The sequence below is a fragment of the Littorina saxatilis genome, linkage group LG10 (genome assembly GCF_037325665.1).
Source record: "Littorina saxatilis isolate snail1 linkage group LG10, US_GU_Lsax_2.0, whole genome shotgun sequence".
Lineage (NCBI taxonomy): Eukaryota > Metazoa > Mollusca > Gastropoda > Littorinimorpha > Littorinidae > Littorina > Littorina saxatilis.
The window spans coordinates 17,599,141-17,621,931 of record NC_090254.1 but is presented as its reverse complement, the minus strand read 5'-3'; the positions used below and the strand labels follow the sequence as shown (position 1 = coordinate 17,621,931).

Below are 22,791 nucleotides of genomic sequence, written 5' to 3'. Positions count from 1 at the left end.
TTTGGGTGCGTCCTCACTGGAACGCGACAGTTAGTGTACTTGTAGACTTTTACTTTCGATATTTCAGCGATACCATGGCATCAGTACACAAGTTACCTTGCTTCCAATCGGAATCCCATGCCACCTTATTTAAAAAATCTAAAAAATCGCGACTGAAATTTAAAAAAATGGTGATTGTGATGGTTTGGCAAGCACCCTTCACAGTATAGGCAGACCTGGTCTTTGGACTTCATTCCTTTCAATCAAAAGTTTTATCACTGACTGATGTTTTCATCTATTCTGAACTATATCAGTATATGGGGTAGAATGGCTCAATGATTGTGGAAAGATGTCTAAGTTTACCGCACCAACATTCACATTTATTTGCTTGTTAATTGCTCTCTTGCTTTTTGAACTGATCACTGGTTAAATTCATTTTTTGAGTTGCAGTAGGTGTTGAATAAAAAGTGTTAAATGTATGTTGTTCATAATAGTGTTGTACACTTGTTTGCACTTAGTTTTGTTTACAGTGAGGAGACACCATTTGCTTTTGTGCGCACTTTGACCATGAGTTTCATGTTATAATAAATGTGTTTTGAAGGCATATTTGATATAATTTCAAAAATGTGGCCAACTTGTAGTTGTACTGATGACATGCAAAACTTTACAGAAGATGAACGTGACAATAAATCAGACAGTGGAAGGAAAGGAGAAGCTCTGTACGGCCCAGAGAGGAATGATTTCAGAGAGACACACAACAAAGTTTCCAGTCCAGATTCAAGGGGCCCAGAATTTAATGAAATTCCAGAGAGAGATGCGGTCCCACCACGTCAACCCTATCACTACACCATGCACACTGGGTATGAGAAGCCCCGACTTGTGTTAGGGTCCACACCCGACTTGCTGATCTACGCCAAGAATCGCCATAGTGCTGAGACACCTGAAGGTACTGATGTCTCGTTGGACAGCAAGATCAAACCCCTGGGTGGACTTTCAAAACCTGATGCAAGTCTGAACGGAGATGTTGGAGGCCCCAGGAAAAGTTACGACAGGGAATGGGTCAGCAGCTCAGCTAATCAAAACTTCAAGCAAGAAACACCGCCGAAGATTGCAGCTCTTTTAGCAGAGTCGTACAGCCCTCCTGAAGAAACTAATGACACTGACAGGAACCGAGATGGGAATGACCTGAGAGGACCGGAGAGGAACCAATTTGAGAACAAACAGGGGGAAAATCAAAGAGAGAGAAACCAGTATAGGAATGAAGTGGAAAGAGAGGGGGACCTGTATGAGAAAGAGCTGAATGGCAATGGAAGAGAGAAAAACCGGAATAGGAATGAACTGGAGAAGGAGAGGTACCAGAATGAGAAAGAGCGGAGGGAGAGGCTACGTTATGAACATGAATTGAAACTGAAAGCTGCTGAAAGAGACAGGCATCAGCATGAGAGGCAGCTACACAGAGAGAGGGCGCGGTACAGGAATGAGCCCCAAGCACAGGGAAACCAGAGGCAGAGGCTTTCCTACGGGTATGAATCCAACACTCTACCAGGGGAGAACGGGAGCAGCCACAGAGACAGTCTGCCTGGAAGAGGGGAAAAGCCAGGAGAGAACACAGGAGAAACTCATTCGCTGCCTCCTGGTAATTCATGGATCAGTTATTCTTTCAGTTGGTTGTGTTCTTTAAAGCTGCCAAAAGAAACCCAATTTTTGTAATAAAAACTTGTAAGGAAAGCAATCATTTGTATGTAAATTGAGTCTGATTTTTGTGCAACATCTGTTGAAAATAGTGTTAGATTTTCTTGAGCCTTTTAAGTGTTTGAAAAATGTGTGAATGCAGCTCTGTCGGTATATATATATATGTATATTTTGTCTTTTTATTTTAAAGTTAAAGAAGAAAAGATTATAATGTTAAGTAAAACCATATTGCTCATAGTTCATGCTTGTTTCAGTTTCCATTGAATTTGTCCAGAGCTGTGTTCACATAAACTAAGGGAAGTTTTAAATTTGTCTGCAGCACACCTACTTATTGAACAAATGATTAATTAGCTGTCTACTGTTTTATTGTAAAAGATGTCAACATGTCTCTGCATAAGTTATGATGCCTTGCCAAGACTTGTGTCTGTGATGCTCTAATAAACTTATTTGTCTTTTGACTAGCTACATCTCAAAAATGGATTCAGGGGAAAAACAGCACATATCTTGGCATTCTTGATATGAAAGCCAATGGTAAAAATCTGTACCCATACTCTCCTGCCGCCTCTCTCTAAATCATCTCTTGTTTTGTTTTCTGCAAAATTTGATTTGAAACAACAGCACCATTACTGCTGTTCTGATATCCATGCGCACAGTTTGATTTTCTCTCAGTCTTTATTTTAGGTATGAATTGTTTTACCACTGAACTTTGGTTGATTATGCTCTGCTAGTTCTGGATTCAAGACTTTGGTGAAACCTGTCTTTACTGTCATTTGTGTTTTAAGAAGTGTATGAATGTTCTTGTAAGTATGTTTGGTTTTTGATAGAATGAGACAGAAATCTAGAGTGACTGTGTATGTCTGGGACAGTGGGTTGCTAAAGAATCAATGAATTTAAATATTGAATTGTCAGCTGTATGACGCCAGAGTTGTATGCCAGCCTTCTAAAATTCACTGATTTCCTTTTCCTTCTTTGCAGCTTTATATGTTTATTTAAACCAAATTGAGTTTTTAACAATCAACATGCATGATCCTGCATTTTGAAGTTCTGTTTTTTCCCTGTTTGATTTGTAAAGTTTATTAATTTCTTGCCAGTTGTGATTTGTAGTTTAATGATTTGAGGAATGATTATTTAATATTATTTTATGCATGGTTTTTTTATACATTTATTTAGACAGACAGAGTGATTTGGCTTATCATACTGTGTTCCTTTGCATCTTCTTTGTGAAATTTCTGTGTTTTAATACTTTGATAGCTCTCTTGCAATGTTGCATCATTTATTAACTCTTTATGCGAATAGCTGAATAGATTACGTCAGAATATTCTGCATAAATCTATATCAGTTTCACAAATGAACGTTTAGCCATTTGCATGAACAGCGATTGTAAATTTGTAATGGTCACATGCAAACTAACTGTGTGGTGTTCACTGATATGTCTGTTTAGCTAACACAGTGGAAAGCATATTTATGCCAAACATGATTGATTACTGCAAACAATGTGAACCAATGTGAATACACAATGATGCACACACACACACAAATACACACGCACACATTTACGCACACACACAAATACACACAGTTAATGATTTACTGCAAGAAAAAGGTTTCCTCTGCATTTTTCTGTCACCAGTCCAACGTGTGTACATTCAGCTAAAAGCAACATGCATTCCTGTGCTTTAAAAAAAACTACATTTTGAGCACTCAACAGAATCAAATCAAATCAAATCAAATTAACTTTACTATCTCAAATCTGAGAAATTACAGTGGTGGCGCATACAAATGGAAGACAAACGGAACACGACAACTTTGTTAACATTAAAATAAATGTACTAACTAATACGATTCTTATCTAACCAAACATCTCGCTGGATACAAATCTTTCCATAAAGATGTAACACATTCGGAAAGGTTATTTGTAATCAGCGAGATTTTTTGATAGATAAAGAATCGTATTAGTTAGTACATATATTTCAATGTTAACAATGTTCGGGTGTGCAAAAAGCGAGTGAGTCCAAAAGTCAGAGCCAATATCACATGACAGATATATGGAATTGATCTATGATGTTTTCTTGTTACAGCGGTGTCCGGGTGCAGTGTAGAGAACGGTGGCTGTGAGCATGTGTGCACAGACGGATACAACGGTCATTTCCACTGTCGATGTCGCAACGGCTACTCACTCGGTGAAGATGGCAAATCCTGTGTTGGTGAGTATAGTCTTCTTCATTTTTTTACTGTGGTGGAGGCGTATGTGTGTGTTTCCTTGTGTTTATGCAATTGTGTGGATGAGATTTTATTTTCATTTTAAGGTCTTTCTGTCTGGTTAAAATGCCTGTATAATATATGCAGAACTCTAGCATTAGGAGCCTGATTTGTAAAATACTGTACACATCAAACGTTCAACAGACTATGTAGACGGCAGACCACTGGTCTTGCTTTACTCAAGAGAGTCATAAAACCTGTGTTCGAAATTTGTAAGATTTTCAATTATCACATTCAGTAAATACATGTAGATCTATAACTGCATGTGTATATTGTCTGTTACAGAGGAAAATCCATGCAAGAATCAGAATGGTGGATGTGAACACAAGTGTATCACTGATCGAGGCCGTGCAGTGTGTCAGTGCTTTGCTGGTTTCTCTCTCTCCTCTGACGGCAGGACTTGCGAAGGTTAAAAAAAAACCTGATACAATGGAACCCCCCTCTTAAGACCCCCAAATTTAAGACTTCCTACCTTTTAAGACTGTTTTCTCAGACTTTCTGTTCATAACCTCTGTACCCACCGCGGGTTAGGGGGAAGAATTTACCCGATGCTCCCCAGCATGTCGTAAGAGGCGACTAACGGATTCTGTTTCTCCTTTTACCCTTGTTAAGTGTTTCTTGTATAGAATATAGTCAATTTTGTAAAGATTTTAGTCAAGCAGTATACACTGTAAGAAATGTTAAGTCCTTTGTTCTGGAAACTTGCATTCTCCCAGTAAGGTAATATATTGTACTACGTTGCAAGCCCCTGGAGCAAATGTTTGATTAGTGCTTGAACAAGAAACAATTAACAAGTGGCTCTATCCCATCTCCCCCCTTTCCCCGTGGCGATATAACCTTCGTGGTTGAAAACGACGTTAAACACCAAATAAAGAAAGAAAGAAAGAACATAACCTGTGTAAATGTTACCCCATTTTAAGACATGATTTTTTCAGATTATTGGAGGTCTTAAAGGGGGGGTTCCATTGTACTGTTTGTCTTTTTTTTTCTTGTATTTGGCATCGCATTGCAATTTACATTAACGAATGCTTGATAATCATCAGTTTTGTTGTTCAGCTTGCATTCTAAAGTCATGAGCAGCAATGAGCATCAAAATATTATTATCAGTTTAGAGTGGTGGCTCAATGAGCAGCAATAAACATCATAATATTGTTATCAGTTTAGAGTGGTGGTTCAATGAGCAGCAATAAGCACCATAATATTGTTATCAGTTTAGAATGGTGGCTCAATGAGCAGCAATAAGTATCAACATATTGTTATCAGTTTAGAGTGGTGGTTCAATGAGCAGCAATAAGCATCAACATATTGTTATCAGTTTAGAGTGGTGGTTCAATGAGCAGCAATACGCATCAAAATATTGTTATCAGTTTAGAGTGGTGGTTCAATGAGCAGCAATACGCATCAAAATATTGTTATCAGTTTAGAGTGGTGGTTCAATGAGCAGCAATAAGCATCATAATATTGTTATCAGTTTAGAGTGGTGGCTCAATGAGCAGCAATAAGCATCAACATATTGTTATCAGTTTAGAGTGGTGGTTCAATGAGCAGATTGTTATCAGTTTAGAGTGGTGGTTCAATGAGCAGCAATACGCATCAAAATATTGTTATCAGTTTAGAGTGGTGGTTCAATGAGCAGCAATAATATTGTTATCAGTTTAGAGTGGTGGTTCAATGAGCAGCAATAAGCATCAACATATTGTTATCAGTTTAGAGTGGTGGTTCAATGAGCAGCAATAAGCATCAACATATTGTTATCAGTTTAGAGTGGTGGCTCAATGAGCAGCATCATAATATTGTTATCAGTTTAGAGTGGTGGCTCAATGAGCAGCAATAAGCATAATATTGTTATCAGTTTAGAGTGGTGGTTCAATGAGCATCAAAATATTGTTATCAGTTTAGAGTGGTGGCTCAATGAGCAGCAATAAGCATCATAATATTGTTGTCAGTTTAGAGTGGTGGCTCAATGAGCATCAAAATATTGTTATCAGTTTAGAGTGGTGGCTCAATGAGCAGCAATACGCATCATAATATTGTTATCAGTTTAGAGTGGTGGTTCAATGAGCAGCAATACGCATCATAATATTGTTATCAGTTTAGAGTGGTGGTTCAATGAGCAGCAATAAGTATCATAATATTGTTATCAGTTTAGAGTGGTGGTTCAATGAGCAGCAATAAGCATAATATTGTTATCAGTTTAGAGTGGTGGCTCAATGAGCAGCAATAAGCATCATAATATTGTTATCAGTTTAGAGTGGTGGCTCAATGAGCAGCAATACGCATCATAATATTGTTATCAGTTTAGAGTGGTGGTTCAATGAGCAGCAATAAGCATAATATTGTTATCAGTTTAGAGTGGTGGCTCAATGAGCAGCAATAAGCATCATAATATTGTTATCAGTTTAGAGTGGTGGTTCAATGAGCAGCAATACGCATCATAATATTGTTATCAGTTTAGAGTGGTGGTTCAATGAGCATCAAAATATTGTTATCAGTTTAGAGTGGTGGCTCAATGAGCAGCAATACGCATCATAATATTGTTATCAGTTTAGAGTGGTGGTTCAATGAGCAGCAATAAGGATCAAAATATTGTTATCAGTTTAGAGTGGTGGCTCAATGAGCAGCAATACGCATCATAATATTGTTATCAGTTTAGAGTGGTGGTTCAATGAGCAGCAATAAGCATCAACATATTGTTATCAGTTTAGAGTGGTGGCTCAATGAGCAGCAATTAGCATCATAATATTGTTATCAGTTTAGAGTGGTGGTTCAATGAGCATCATAATATTGTTATCAGTTTAGAGTGGTGGCTCAATGAGCATCAAAATATTGTTATCAGTTTAGAGTGGTGGTTCAATGAGCAGCAATAAGCATCATAATATTGTTATCAGTTTAGAGTGGTGGCTCAATGAGCAGCATCATAATATTGTTATCAGTTTAGAGTGGTGGTTCAATGAGCAGCAATACGCATCATAATATTGTTATCAGTTTAGAGTGGTGGTTCAATGAGCAGCAATACGCATCATAATATTGTTATCAGTTTAGAGTGGTGGCTCAATGAGCAGCAATAAGCATCATAATATTGTTATCAGTTTAGAGTGGTGGTTCAATGAGCAGCAATAAGGATCATAATATTGTTATCAGTTTAGAGTGGTGGTTCAATGAGCAGCAATAAGCATCATAATATTGTTGTCAGTTTAGAGTGGTGGCTCAATGAGCAGCAATACGCATCATAATATTGTTATCAGTTTACAGTGGTGGTTCAATGAGCAGCAATAAGCATCAAAATATTGTTATCAGTTTAGAGTGGTGGCTCAATGAGCAGCAATAAACATCATAATATTGTTATCAGTTTATAGTGGTGGTTCAATGAGCAGCAATACGCATCAAAATATTGTTATCAGTTTAGAGTGGTGGTTCAATGAGCAGCAATACGCATCAAAATATTGTTATCAGTTTAGAGTGGTGGTTCAATGAGCAGCAATAAGCATCATAATATTGTTATCAGTTTAGAGTGGTGGTTCAATGAGGAGACGTAGAAAATTGTCTGCTTGTGATGATTCTCATATACATTATATTTAGTATGCAAATTTGGCAAGGCGTTTGAAAATAAAAGTTTCACTCCAGTTTCCCTCACCAACTCATTTTATTTTCTCATAACCGTAAAACTTTCTTTTGTACCCTTCAAACACTTAAAAAAAAAAAATAATAATAATCAGAGGAGAAAAGTTGACATAGCAGGGTAATTATAGAGAGGGCATCTCAAATGGAATGGTCTTGAAATTGAAGTTTCGAAATGTGAAAATACTGTCACTTTATTTGAGAGCTGTACTGATTTTTTTAAATGTTCACTAGGATGTCTGTAAAAGTATTTCTTAGTTTTTTAAAGTTATAATATAATTTTCATATTTTTACAATTTCCTAAAGAGTTTGTTATGCTCTATCCAGTGATGAAAACCGTTTTAGAAAAGAGCGAAAACTGTTCGAGTTATAAGCCTGTGTCTAAGGTGACCCTCACACTGTTACCAGACACCGCCCCCCGGACTTATATTAATGTTATATTTATATTAAGCCTAGCGCAGAACGGCGCGAGGTGACATGCAACTCATTTCATGGTGGAGGGTCACAAAATGATATGCTTATGTGCCATGCTAAGTTTGAATGTTTGTTTTTACAGACATCAACGAGTGTGGTCAGCAGAACGGCGGATGTCTGCAGTCGTGTATCAACACCGATGGATCCTTCGTCTGTACCTGCACACCTGGCTACCAGCTGGGGGTGGATGGTCGCTCGTGCTACAGTGAGTATTGTCTCACCTGGAATATTTTTGTCTGGAATTGCCAGATTTTGTGTTTGTTGCCCTTCTGCACCCCTGCCTTGACAGAAGGGCAGGGCGTGTCAAGCTATAGACCTGGGAAATTAAAGGGAGATATTATATGAAAGACATGGTAACGTAATTGGTAGTCAGTAACACAGATGTACACATCTGTTAGAGAAGGTTACAATGTCTGAAGGATATATATAGCAAATTTGTGTGTGAAAAATAAGATAAAATATGGCTATCTACACCAGACATTTTGGATATTTGATATCCCCATATTTACTTTCGGCAACCTTTATACCAAAGACATCACTTTACTCTTGAAAATGGTATTGGTAGAATGTTTGTAGGACACTTAAAGGCTTAGAATAATAAAATTGAATGCTTGTATGTCATGGAAAACTAACAAATTAAATTAGTTTGCTTGCTTTATTTAGAATGTGGTATCAGGTGAAATGTATATCTGCATCAGCCATTTAGAACTGCATACTTAATAGCATTGGTAATGTCATTCTCTGTACATCTAGTAATAGTAGTATACTTATTAACATGCAGCCATGGATTGAAATTATATATTATCATCTGAAAAGGGATGAACCCCGCCTTAATTTGAGTACTAAAAGCTCGACTGCATGGGTTGGTATAGATAAGCTAGTTTTGACACATGCAATGCATGTTGAATATTGAAATTCAAATGTTTGCTGATGATTTGTATTGTGCTACTCTGCCGTTTTTCAAATGTGAATGCGTCACAGTGTTGGCAAAACTCATACGCTTTGGTAACATTAACATGTTACACTGTAATGCATTTGAAGCATCTAATTAGATTAGTTGCATCAAACTAGGACATCATTAACAGTATTGCTTGATTTTTTGCAGAGATAACTATTTCATCAGTAAGCCCTGGCATTTTGCATACAGCATGTCACAGACATAGGTCAATTCATGTCTGCACTTTGGCCTAGTTCAAGTGCTGCTAGGCAAATCTTGTTGCACAGGCAGAATTCAAACTCACCATGGTTGTCCTTAAAGACCAGTACTACGCCGGCACGGTTGGCCTAGTGGTAAGGCGTCCGTCCCGTGATCGGGAGGTCGTGGGTTCGAACCCCGGCCGAGTCATACCTAAGACTTTAAAATTGGCAATCTAGTGGCTGCTCCGCCTGGCGTCTGGCATTATGGGGTTAGTGCTAGGACTGGTTGGTCCGGTGTCAGAATAATGTGACTGGGTGAGACATGAAGCCTGTGCTGCGACTTCTGTCTTGTGTGTGGCGCACGTTATAGGTCAAAGCAGCACCGCCCTGATATGGCCCTTCGTGGTCGGCTGGGCGTTAAGCAAACAAACAAACAAACAAACAAACAAACAAAAAAACCAGTACTATTTTAACTAGTGTCGGGTTGTTATGGTAGATACAGTGGAACCTCCCGACTGAAACCTCCAGAAATCTGAGAAAATCAGGTGTGTTTTTTTAAAGGTGGTCTTGAACTGGAGGTAAATTTACAGAGATTATGATTTTGTTTGTTTGTTTCTTTGTTTGTTTGCTTAACTCCCAGCCGACCACGAAGGGCCATATCAGGGCGGTGCTGCTTTGACCTATAACATGCACCACACACAAGACAGAAGTCGCAGCACAGGCTAATCATGCCTCACCCAGTCACATTATTCTGACACCGGACCAACCAGTCCTAGCACTAACCCCATAATGCCAGACGCCAGGCGGAGCAGCCACTAGATTGCCAATTTTAAAGTCTTATGTATGACCCGGCCGGGGTTTGAACCCACGACCTCCCGATCACGGGGCGGACGCCTTACCACTAGGCCAACCGTGCCGGTAACAAGGGTGGTAAAAGAGGGATGATCTTAAGGCAATGTGAGGCACTAAAATTACCAAAATTAAACTTGGAGAATACATAGAATAACTTAGTTTTCTGGGTAGTTATTGAAAAGACTTACAGTTTAAACAGAAATGAAAAATGTGTGAATACTAAAGGACATAGACCTTGCTATGGAAACTGGCATAAACAGCGCCATATTGGATTTCTAGGAAACGGTTTTACAGCACCATCATACATCAGAAATGTATAATATTTGGCACAACGATACACATGACTTATATCTACATTCATATAGAATTAATTTTTTTTACTAAAGACTGCTGTTGAATTTAAAATAATTTTTGAAATATTAGGATTAATGAATATGCTGTTAGAAATTCATGAATCCTTGTTTCAAAATATAAGTCTCTTCAATAACTACCAAGAAAACTAGGTTATTCCATATTTTCTCCAAGTTTCATTTTTGACTGTGTGAGGAGGAGGCTTGAGGGGTTCCACTGTACATTGATCTTTCATATCTGGCTATGTGATGCTTAACACACAAAAAATACCCCAGAGACTGACAGACTCCTATTTGTTCATGAAACAAATGAAATCTGATGTCATGGGGCGTGCAGTGGATCACTTCAAACAGTCATTAACTTTGAACAAACTTTGCCTATTGTGGCAGCTCATAAAACTTTGCATTTCTGTGACATGCACGTACAACTATTGTCTATGGGGTTTTAGTTCCATGCTCTTTCACATGTATATTCATTGCATATCATCATTTTGCTAGCAGCAGACGCCACTCAAGCTAACGCCACTAATAGCCGTTTGGATTCAGGTAATTACTAATTGGTATGCGCATTATGAGGGAAATGGTTTCATGTGTGTTTCGTCCTTATAATTTGCTCACGTGAAAGTGCAGAATGTTTTCAGACATTGTCTTTTGATGGTGTTTTAAATGTTGTGTTAAAGATTCTGTCTTTCTCTTTTAGGGATGAGAAGTGAGAATGTAGTAAGAGATCTCCTTGTACGTCTCATAAATATTGTGTATATTTCTCTCTTTGTCTTCGTTCTTTCTCTCTTGCCTCTTGTTCCTTCTGTGTATTCTCTTTCTCTTTCTCTCTGTCTCTGTCTCTCTTTCTTTGCCTCACCCCCCTCCTTCACTCTCTCCCCCTCTCTCTATCAATGTGACACTGTCTTCTCACTAATCCTGTCTTGAATTCCCAGTAGCAACTGCAACGATCAGTTTTCTGTTAAATTATGGGAGATGTAACTGACCTTACCACTACCAGTACCTGACTAATCACAAAGAAACCGCATTAAATTGCACTTGTGCACTTTTCCTCTCAACAAAGTACATCTTATCTGTTGACCAGCATCTGAATCCAGAGTTACCATTTATGTCAGTGATGGCGCTAGTATTTTTTCAAACCGGTATGCAAAGTTTTATGATGCAAACAGTCCAGAAAACCCCCGGTAGGCTGGTCATTGGAACCAGTAAGAGTCCAAATCAGAGTACTGGTTTTGTTGTTTTACCAGCGAAAAAAAACCGGTAGTTCTAAATATCAACAGGTAGGTCATACTGGCAGCCAATTTTGTTCTGGTATTTTCTCATTTCAACCGGTAAAATACCGGTAATTACCGGTTAACGCCAATACTGGTAATTTTACAGGTCAAACGATCACATTGAGGACAGTTATAAATCGAAGTTCCATAATTGTTCTTTTGGGGTAACTGACCTGTGGTAAACGAATGAATTCCAATGACCTACAACATTTCTGATAACACTTGGATAAGATGCTGCTTTGTACTTTTACACACAAATGATTGTGGTCTTTCATTCAAGGTCTTAATGGCTTCATATTTCTGGGAAATGTACCTGTTCTTTCAACACATGTCTATTCTTTTCAACAGATGCACAGTCAAACTTATATACTTCTGATCTGACACTGTGATACCTGCACAGATCATCTAGACAAAACAAATCTCTATTTAATATGTTTCTTTGTGTGTGTGTTTTTCCTCATAACCATGCAGTGCGTGGTTCAATCCTTATAGAAGTGTAATTAAAAGCAGCTGATAAAAAAGCAAAAACAAGTTTATGAGAAACCTTCATCAACATCAACGACACATTAACTGTTACTTATGCTGCTTGCATGATTTGTAGAAGGGTTTGTTTGTTTTAATGGGAATGGGAAGTGGGAGGGAGCAATTTAACTGATGTTCCCAATTGTCCAATATTGTATAAACAGCATGTACTGCATTCTACTTCAAATTAATTGTACTGCATTCTACTTCAAATTAATTGTACTGAATTCTACTTCAAATTAATTGTACTGCATTCTACTTCAAATTAATTGTACTGAATTCTACTTCAAATTAATTGTACTGCATTCTACTTCAAATTAATTGTACTGCATTCTACTTCAAATTAATTGTACTGCATTCTACTTCAAATTAATTGTACTGAATTCTACTTCAAATTAATTGTACTGCATTCTACTTCAAATTAATTGTACTGCATTCTACTTCTAATTAAGTGTACTGCATTCTACTTCAAATTAATTCAGAGTTAGTGATTCTCTCCCCCACACATTTTTTAATTTTTTGGGGTTAGATTTAGTTGTGTGCTTTGATTTTGAATGGTGAGAAAAAGGGAAATAAAACATTTCAAAGAAATATATCATGTTTGGAAAGGGGATATCATTGATGGGTTTTGGGGCTTCTTTTTTCTTGTTCTTTAGTCGAGCATGACTAAAGAGGGGGAGGAAGTACGGGTCTGGTGCAATTTAATAAAAACACGTACCTTGGAACAGTGAAGGCTTTGAGTAATCTTTGTCTGTGGATTCTCAGATTGCACAGCAGCAAAGGGAAAGGGCAAAAACAGAAAGTGCGGCAAAGGCAAAGGCAAAGGCAGAAAGAAACCCAAAAACAAACAGAAAAATAAGAACAAACAGAAACAAAAAGGTAGCATTTGGCTGTTGTACATACAGATTCCCTGAATGTTGTGTTTTTTTGTTGTTCTGTTTGTGTGGATTTGTGTTGTTTTTGTTCTTGTTACTGTGTAGAAATTATGAGCTCTCGTTATTATGTAGAAGTTATTTGTTCAGCTGAGTTGTTATACGTTTTGTGTGTTGTATTTGTGTTCATAAAGTGTGCTGACGTTTCTCTGAGTCTTCTCTGTTTATTTGTTAAAATTGTACTCAGAGTTCTGCGTTGTTGATATTGTACTCATGAAAAAGTCAACCTTTGTTTGTACTGTATCTAAATTTGGTTTGAAGCCACGAGTGCTTTCGCACATTTGTGTCATACTAATCAAATTCAGTTATTACTAAGTCCTGAGATATATCATTTATTTTGCCAGTAATAATATTTCTAATTGAGTATTTATGTTTTATGGTTTTGCAAGTGCCTGACATGTTTTTTTCTTGTTTTATTTTTAATCTGTTATCATACTGCTTTGTGAATGAATTGCTTATCTAGTATTGTATGTAGAAGCTCTGCTTTTGTTATTCATATGAACTTTCCTAACTGCTTTGTTCAAAAGGAAAAGAGGATTTTCTTTTCTTTACTTTTTGTGGCCTGATATCTTTGTAGAGAGAATCATTCTCATGTCTACAATGTTTGTATGCTTGTATTTTGTTTTTGGTGGCATATTATAGTACTCACAAAAAGTGACTGAAAATCATGAAAGATTGTTTATGCATATATAGGGAATAAATGATTATGTGTGTTTACAATTTGAGCATTCGAAGAGTATTTTTAAACGTCAGTAGTCACTGATTCAGTTTCTAAAGCATAGCTGCAGTGAAATGCACCATCAGTAGACAATGTAACTCTTGCTCATAATAGAACTGGTGTAGAGAAAGATATAGACTTCAGATAAGACAAAATTGTTTTAGTTGTAAACTTCATATGGATGTGCTAATTAATTGCTTTGCAAAATGATAGATGTCTGAAGCCAGATCTGCTAATTAAACTTTTGTGTCACTTCATGTTCTAACAGTGTGGCATTTCACAAGTATATCAGTATGCTAATATATCATAGGCTTAATTTTAGTCCCCTGGAACATATTGACAGTAATGTGCACTTGTAGCTAATCTGTTGTCTAACACACTGAAAATAGAGATAGTGGAACCTACACAAGACAGAGCCTTTTACAATGACATTCTGCTTAAGGTAAGGTAGCATATATACTGCACACATACTGTATATATAATATGATAAACAGTAGCTTTTTTTAAAGGTAAAAATCAGTGAGAAAAATAGATGCTGCTTATCTCAGTCATTCTATTTTATACTGGTGAAAATGTCTAAAGTGAAAGGTACAAATGGTGAGCGGTCATCAGAGTGTAGTGCATGTGGTATAACAGAGGGAGATTTTACCTGCAATGCATTCTTAAGAGTGACTGCATGGTCTAACAATGAGAGATTTTGCAAGCAATGCATTTGAGATGTCTAACAACACAAGGTTTTTCTTGTAACATGTTAGCATGTGTAGATTTTCCCCAGGAATTGAGATGGAGGTGGTGAACTTCTGTAAGGCATCATGGTGACTGCAGGATCTAACAACTGTAGATTGTGCATGCAATGTATTAGAAATGTAGTCTAACCATGTGAGATTTGCCGCAGGGATTGAGATGGAGGTGGTGAACTTCTGTGCCATCGGCAATGGAGGCTGCGACCACAAGTGCCAGCACGCTCGTGACGGCCCCGTCTGCTCTTGTCGCAAAGGATACAAGCTGATGGCCGACTCCAAGAGCTGCAGAGGTAATGCCTCTGTGTGTTTGGCATGCATAGGGGGGTGTCTGATTAGTTTAGTGTAGACTGTGATGACTCCAATTTGCAAAAGTCATCTGTGCATTGGTTTGCCAAAAAGGCAACAACTTGGATTCCAGGCTTTGTAGAGATTTGGCGTTTGTGTGTGTTCGGAAGGTGGGCGGGGAGGGGGTAGAAACAGATGTTTCAGAAGTGGCAAATATCAGAAAACTGCACTTGTGAAGTAAGAGGTTGATCGAGTTGAAGTAGTCCAAGGGAAATAACTCTTGTCATAGTCATTTAGTCATCGCTTCTGGGATTGTCTCCCCTTTTCAGCTGATGCACTTCTCAGGTTCCAACACTATTTGTAACTTTTCAATTCACGTCACAGAACTTGCGAGATCAATGTATCCTTCTCTTTCTCATTCTCTCTCTCTCTCTCTCTCTCTCTCTCTCTCTCTCTCTCTCTCTCTCTCTCTCTCTCTCTCTCTCTCTCTCTCTCTCTCTCTCTCTCTCTCTCTCTCTCTCTCTCTCTCTCTCTCTCTTTCTCTCTCTCTCTCTCTCTATGTCACATATTATTAACAGTGAATGTAGTACTAATCAGTATAATGGAGACGAAACTTTCTCTGACTCACTGTGATGGTTCACCATTATTTATCGTGTTGTGAGTCTTTTTTTGTTGTTGTCGTAGTTAGACTGACTCAACTACCAGCACATGTTTTGTGGATGACATGCAGTCACACTGGTATCTAACTCCAAATAAGTGTGGAATAAGCTAGAGTAGCCGTTTTTAATAGTCGGCAGTTACCAACAAACCATGCTTGCTATTAGAATTTTAAAAAACCAAGAAAGGTAAGTTGTTGGAACGTTGTTATTGACAAAATTACGTTACAATCACGTAACGTTTTTACTAAAATAAATGTTTTTAAAAATAAAATTACGTTTTGTCAATAACAACGTTCCAACAACTTTCCTGTCTTGTTTTTTTTATTCTGAATTTTGGAACGTTGGCAGTCTCTTTGTTTTTGGATTTGATCATTTAGTTCAGAATCGTTCATTGGTTTTCTTTATTTTTGTCCTTGCTAACCTACAATTGCAGGAAACAGATCAGGTATCAGTCGGAATATAAATTAGTACTAATTAACATGTGTAGCTGCCTTCTGTATGATGAGATGTTTACATGATAAATGTAGTAATGTTCTTTGTATATATGTATGATAGACACTTCTTTTTTTCCTATTCACAGACTGAGTCAGTAAAGTTTGACAAAGTTTAACATTCCGTGTGGAAGAATTATTAATTGTGTATCAGAATGTCAATTTGATGCATTTCCTTCTCCTATCTGTCCATTCATCCACACAAATAACAATGACATGGCCTATGTTGTGCCAGACATTGATGAGTGTCGGGAGGGGGAGAACTGCTGCAGCCACTACTGCAACAACAACCCTGGGGGGTACACGTGCGCCTGTCGACCTGGCTTTCTTCTCAACAGAGACGGTTGCTCCTGTGACGGTCAGTATTGAAAATATAGTGGGATTAACCTAACTTTAAGGCTGGCCGTGGCGCAAAAGGATAAAGGATTATTACAATGAGTTTAAGGCCTCCACAAATATAAGAAAATCAGGTCTTATTGGGGGGGGGGGGGGGGGGGGGTGGTTCGGTCATGAACTGGGGGTCAATTTACAAAAGCTGTAAATGAAAGGTCAGAGAAACCAGGGTCTTCAAAAGGGGGTAGTCTTAAATTTGAGGGGTGGGGGTGGGGGATTCTTAAAAGGGAGGTTGACCTGTAAATATAATTGTGTCAAAATAATAGAGAAAAGGACTACAGGTGTCCTTTATTGAGAGGTTTCCTGTCATCAGAGGGGCACCGCATGGCTGGTACCACTGTGGCAGTACAGTTGGCTATGTAGCAAAACATAGGTTGCTGGATTGGTTGTTGCATTTAGTTAAGTTTTTGTGTGAGTACAGGCGTACATGTGTGTGTGTGTGGGGGAGGGGGGGTGAGCATGGGTATGTGTGGTTGACTAGGAATTTCAAAGACACTGAAGGCTGCAGAAAAGACGTGTTTCTCAAAAGATTTTTGTGAGAAAGGGACTTAAAAGTGTTTGTTATCCGCTACAGATGTTAATGAGTGTCTAAGCAACAACTAAAAGACAAGTGTTTGTGTGCCTTGACTTGCCTTGTGGTGAGATATGTGAGTGTTATAAATTCTCGTATTATTATTATCTGCTTCAGATGTTAACGAGTGTCTAAGCAACAACTAAAAGACAAGTGTTTGTGTGCCTTGACTTGCCTTGTGGTGAGATATGCGAGTGTTATAAATTCTCGTATTATTATTATTATCTGCTACAGATGTTAACGAGTGTCTAAGCAACAACTAAAAGACAAGTGTTTGTGTGCCTTGACTTGCCTTGTGGTGAGATATGCGAGTGTTATAAATTCTCGTATTATTATTATTATCCGCTACAGATGTTAATGAGTGTCTAAGCAACAACTAAAAGACAAGTGTTTGTGTGCCTTGACTTGCCTTGTGGTGAGATATGTGAGTGTTATAAATTCTCGTATTATTATTATCTGCTTCAGATGTTAACGAGTGTCTAAGCAACAATGGGGAGTGTGAACAGCTGTGTGTCAACTCCGAAGGGTCTTTCAGCTGTGCCTGTAACCAAGGTTACATCCTGGCGCCCGACAGGCAACGCTGCATGCGTAAGTTGTTCAGTCCTACACCTGTAGTCTTGCTGTACTGTTTTGGGTCTGTGTATAATGAGAATTAGGCTGTTGTGCTGGTAACGTAAGTTAGAAAATGGTAGTTTTGATTGTGAATATCAGGTATTCTTGTTGCTCATTACGAGTAGTGATCAGATCCAAATGTTTCTTCCTTCAGTGTTTAATTAGTAATATCCTGAAAGTAATTGTTTTAAATGTGTATTGTAAACAAGAACAATTTCCTTTATGACTGCTGAAAATTCCACCCAAAAAATGTCATTTGAATATTAGTGTTCTACAATTGTGATTTGGGGCAGTATATTGTGAGTCGATATGAATATCATGGACATGAGATGGTTCTTTTGGGGTACAATGTACATGCATTACGAAATGTTGTTTTGTATTCATTGATTAATTTCTATCCTGGCACAGCTAGGGTTTAAAAAGTGTTGGGGAAATGTGTGTTTGGGTGGGAAAGGGATTGGGGTAGCGTTTGTTTTTAGCGTGTATGTTTGCTATTTTCATGGAACAATTCCTGATGACCACGAAACTAATTAACCAAATTTTCACGCAGAACAATACTCAGCTTTGGCCCTAGCCAGTGGTAGGTTGTCATCATCACTGATCAGTTTCTTGTGTTTCTGGTTTTCATGTGTGCCATTATTATATGGTTTGCCTCCGGTCTTATTGTCTTTGTTCCTGTGTGTTTGTGATCTTTGTACACAGAGCTGTTCACTCTTTGTCTTTGGTGTTTCATAGCTCCAGAATGATCTGTAAATGTTTCTGTGAGCCAGTACTTTGTGTGCTTTTGCGTTCTGTTTATGCTGTCTGGTCTAGATGACTTTTTTTTTTATCAGATGGCTTCTGAACTTGTTTTTTTTGTGCTGTTAGATTTGTCTTTGACAGCCAGCCTTTTTGTATACATGTGTGTTTAAGATTTGTTTCAGAGAACAAAAAATTGTCTTTGCAAAAAATGTATTGGAAAAAAGAAGGAATTGGATTGGTAATCACTGATCTATGGCTGTTGAGGCAAATTTGACTGTCATATTTACACTACTGTTTTTGTGGTTTTACGTACATTTTTTGTTGGGTTTTATTTCATTTCCTTTGTTTCTTGTCTTTGGTTTGTCTCTCATAGCTGTGGAATCAAGATTGAGGCTGGACGATCGAGGCCCGGAAAGAGGCGATCTGCCGAAAATTCGTTTTGAGTCAACACCTCGCCCCATTATTCCGGCCACAGAAAGCAACTTTCTGTCTCAAGAGCTTCTGGATTTTGAAACGAAATACAGTCAGTATTGCTATGGCCCTTCTGTGTTACCTGACCCTAATCAGAATGTCTGCATATTGTGATATGTTAACACCCCAAAACCACTGGAATGGAGCCTGCAAGTTAATTTTCCAAGAGTGTCATTTCCCCCTTGATTGGTGTGTCTTTCTTGACCCAGAATGTTACTTTCCCTTGAATCAGTGTGTAATATGTTGTTAAGGCCACACACACAAAAAAGTCTGTTTACGGTATCCCGACCGACCCCATTTTTACGCGCGACCCTAGACTTTTTTGGCATTTGGGGGGGAAAAAAAAAATTTTGGCAAAATAACTTAAAAATATGTTTTTTTGGAAAAAAAATTAAAATCCCGACCTACCGACCCTATTTTTTTTGCCTATGTTACCGTAAACAGACTTTTTGTTGTTGTTGCCTAACAAAGAATGGGATTGTCCCGTTAATTAGTGTGTCATTTTCTTGACCCAGAATGTAACTTCCCCTTGAATTAGTGTATAATCTCTACCAAGAATGTCATTTTCCAATGAATGATCAGCCTGTCATTTCTAAACCAAGAATGTCGCCTTCCCCTGAATTGATGTTTAGTTGATAGCAAAGTCTTTGATTTTGTGGCAGTTTAGCACCGCACAGACGTATTTTCTCTGTATCTAAGTGTGCTTTCAGTGTGGGGCTTTGTTTGTAAGCCATAATCCCTGTCTGTTCAGTTTTGTGTTGGGTATGTCTTTGTTTGTTGCATTTTGAATGCATTTTGATTTGAACCAAATGCAGTGCAGTTTAATGTTAAAACAGAAAAAATTCAATTTTCTTGGAAATAAAAAGTTTTGTGTATAGTTTCTGAGTGTTCTAAAGTCTGATGACTATCAGTCTGTCTAAAATCTCACTTTTAATCATGTAAATTAAAAAGTCAAGTTGCAGTCAAGTCGACATGCTGGTTCTGTGTTCTTATGAATGCACTGCGTTGGGTTGTAAACAAAAGTCGTGATTCTTGTATAGTGATATACTTATGTTGTGTTAATGTTCATGGAAATCCTGCCTGCCAACTTTTTTTTGTTTTTCTTTTATCTTTCTCTTGATCTTTTTATATTTAGTCAAGTTTTGACTAAATATTTTAACATCGAGGGGGAATCGAAACGAGGGTCGTGGTGTATGTGCGTGCGTGTGTGTGTGTGTGTGTGTGTGTGTGTGTAGAGCGATTCAGACTAAACTACTGGACCGATCTTTATGAAATTTGACATGAGAGTTCCTGGGTATGAAATCCCAGAACGTTTTTTTCATTTTTTTGATAAATGTCTTTGATGACGTCATATCCGGCTTTTCGTGAAAGTTGAGGCGGCACTGTCACGCCCTCATTTTTCAACCAAATTGGTTGAAATTTTGGTCAAGTAATCTTCGACGAAGCCCGGGGTTCGGTATTGCATTTCAGCTTGGTGGCTTAAAAATTAATTAATGACTTTGGTCATTAAAAATCTGAAAATTGTAAAAAAAAATAAAAATTTATAAAACGATCCAAATTTTCGTTTATCTTATTCTCCATCATTTTCTGATTCCAAAAACATATAAATATGTTATATTCGGATTAAAAACAAGCTCTGAAAATTAAATATATAAAAATTATTATCAAAATTAAATTGTCCAAATCAATTTAAAAACACTTTCATCTTATTCCTTGTCGGTTCCTGATTCCAAAAACATATAGATATGATATGTTTGGATTAAAAACACGCTCAGAAAGTTAAAACAAAGAGAGGTACAGAAAAGCGTGCTATCCTTCTTAGCGCAACTACTACCCCGCTCTTCTTGTCAATTTCACTGCCTTTGCCATGAGCGGTGGCCTGACGATGCTACGAGTATACGGTCTTGCTGCGTTGCGTTGCGTTCAGTTTCATTCTGTGAGTTCGACAGCTACTTGACTAAATATTGTATTTTCGCCTTACGCGACTTGTTTGTTTTTCAATCTGTTTTATTTCACACTTTTAAATCATGTGTTCTTGGGTACACATATTTAAATGTTGACACATGTACTGATGTAGTGAGTTTTTTTTTACTGTTAGCAGTGTAGAGTAGCATTTTAAGTATGTTAACTGTACTTAAGGCGCATCCTCTTTCTTGCATTTATTTCTTCCACACAAACACACATGCACAGAGATGCATAATATAGGCACAAAGACACACAGGCATAGACAGAGACGTAAACACATGAACACACACATGCATTTATTCTCTCTCTCTCTCTCTCTCTCTCTCTCTCTCTCTCTCTCTCTCTCTCTCTCTCTCTCTCTCTCTCTCTCTCTCTCTCTCTCTCTCTCTCTCTCTCTCTCTCTCTCTCTCTCACATATTATTAACAGTGAATGTAGTACTAATCAGTATGATGGAGATGAAACTTTCTCTGACTCACTGTGATGGTTCACCATTATTTATCGTGTTGTGAGTCTTTTTTGGCTCACGTAAGTGTAGCCTATGCGATGCTTCTTCTTCTTCTTCTGCGTTCGTGGGCTGAAACTCCCACGTACACTACGTGTATTTTGCACGAGTGGAATTTTACGTGTATGACCGTTTTTACCCCGCCATTTAGGCAGCCATACGCCTCTTTCGGGGGAAGCATGCTGGGTATTTTCGTGTTTCTATAACCCACCGAACTCTGACATGGATTACAGGATCTTTTTCGTGCGCACTTGGTCTTGTGCTTGCGTGTACACACGGGGGTGTTCGGACACCGAGGAGAGTCTGCACACAAAGTTGACTCTGAGAAATAAATCTCTCGCCGAACGTGGGGACGAACTCACGCTGACAGCGGCCAACTGGATACAAATCCAGCGCGCTACTGACTGAGCTATATCCCCGCCCCCGTATGCGATGCTAACTTTTGTCTGTCTGTGCGTGCGTGCATGTGTGATAGAAACTTTAACATTTGACTGAACACCGAATTACTAATTTTACCGGGTTATTATCCAAGCAACAGCTTCAAAGTATTGAAGCAATGATCAACATTTTGTCGGCACGTATGTAGTTAGAGTGTGTATCCAAAGAAAACGGGGGGGGGGGGGGGGGGTAAAAACAGGTGACTGGTTTGTGTTGTGTGTGGTATGTAGACCAGGTCAGGGGTCAAGGTTAGGTCAGATCGCGTGAAGGATTGTGGTATAGATTCACTTCTCCGTTCTAACCGAGCTGCATTCGCCAATTCGGGGAAGACGATTTCACATTGTTCGGTTTCGTAGCGGCTCCAGAAAAAAATAGATAAAGAAGATACCAAAGGAGATTTCCTACAGGTTGATCTGCACAGAGTGTTTTCAGTGTCTGCGCGAGGAAGCGCTGTCGAAAGGGCACTGTCGATCTCAGTGGCAGTCGTGTCCCCGTAAGTAGGCTACAGACAGATCTAGATCTAGTGTCTCCCACTCTTGCACCGTGAATGTGTGACGGAGTTGTGTTACTGTTTGTCGATTTCTTACGGGAGCCTTGAAGGCTTCGCCTCTTGTTTGTTGTTGTCGTAGTTAGACTGACTCAACTACTAGCACATTTTTGTGTGGATGACAGTCACACTGGTATCTAACTCCAAATAAGTGTGGAATAAGCTAGTAGCCGTTTTTAATAGTCGGCAGTTACCAACAAACCATGCTTGCTATTAGAATTAAAAACAACAAGAAAGGTAAGTTGTTGGAACGTTGTTATTGACAAAATTACGTTACAATCACGTAACGTTTTTACTAAAATAAAATAAAAATTGAATTAAATTACGTTTTGTCAATAACAACATTCCAACAACTTACCTGTCTTGTTTTTTTATTCTGAATTTTGGAACGTTGGCAGGCTCTTTGTTTTTGGATTTGATCATGCTTGCTATTAGTTCAGAATCGTTCATTGGTTTTCTTTATTTTTGTCCTTGCTAACCAACAACTGCAGGAAACAGATCAGGTAATTATCAGTCGGAATATAAATTGGTACTGAATTAACATGTGTAGCTGCCTTCTGTATGA

General features: G+C 38.2%; 1 protein-coding gene across 14 annotated transcripts in view; it reads left to right on the top strand.

Moving 5' to 3' along the window:
- LOC138978305 (multiple epidermal growth factor-like domains protein 6) overlaps positions 1-22,791 on the top strand; it is a 285,073-nt gene that overhangs the window by 204,186 nt on the left and 58,096 nt on the right. For 11 of the 14 annotated variants that reach the window (XM_070350993.1, XM_070350997.1, XM_070350996.1 and 8 more), the window contains exons 1-11: positions 656-1,615; positions 2,134-2,202; positions 3,750-3,875; positions 4,216-4,338; positions 8,105-8,227; positions 10,860-10,907; positions 12,923-13,036; positions 14,703-14,840; positions 16,221-16,343; positions 17,415-17,537; positions 18,676-18,825. In XM_070350993.1, coding sequence (XP_070207094.1) covers positions 829-1,615; positions 2,134-2,202; positions 3,750-3,875; positions 4,216-4,338; positions 8,105-8,227; positions 10,860-10,907; positions 12,923-13,036; positions 14,703-14,840; positions 16,221-16,343; positions 17,415-17,537; positions 18,676-18,825 — 1,924 coding nt within the window. In that variant the 5' untranslated portion in view covers positions 656-828. Of the gene's footprint in view, positions 1-655; positions 1,616-2,133; positions 2,203-3,749; positions 3,876-4,215; positions 4,339-8,104; positions 8,228-10,859; positions 10,908-12,922; positions 13,037-14,702; positions 14,841-16,220; positions 16,344-17,414; positions 17,538-18,675; positions 18,826-22,791 lie in introns of those variants that run through there. The other 3 variants (XM_070350995.1, XM_070350994.1, XM_070350998.1) reach the window with 3 other exon arrangements.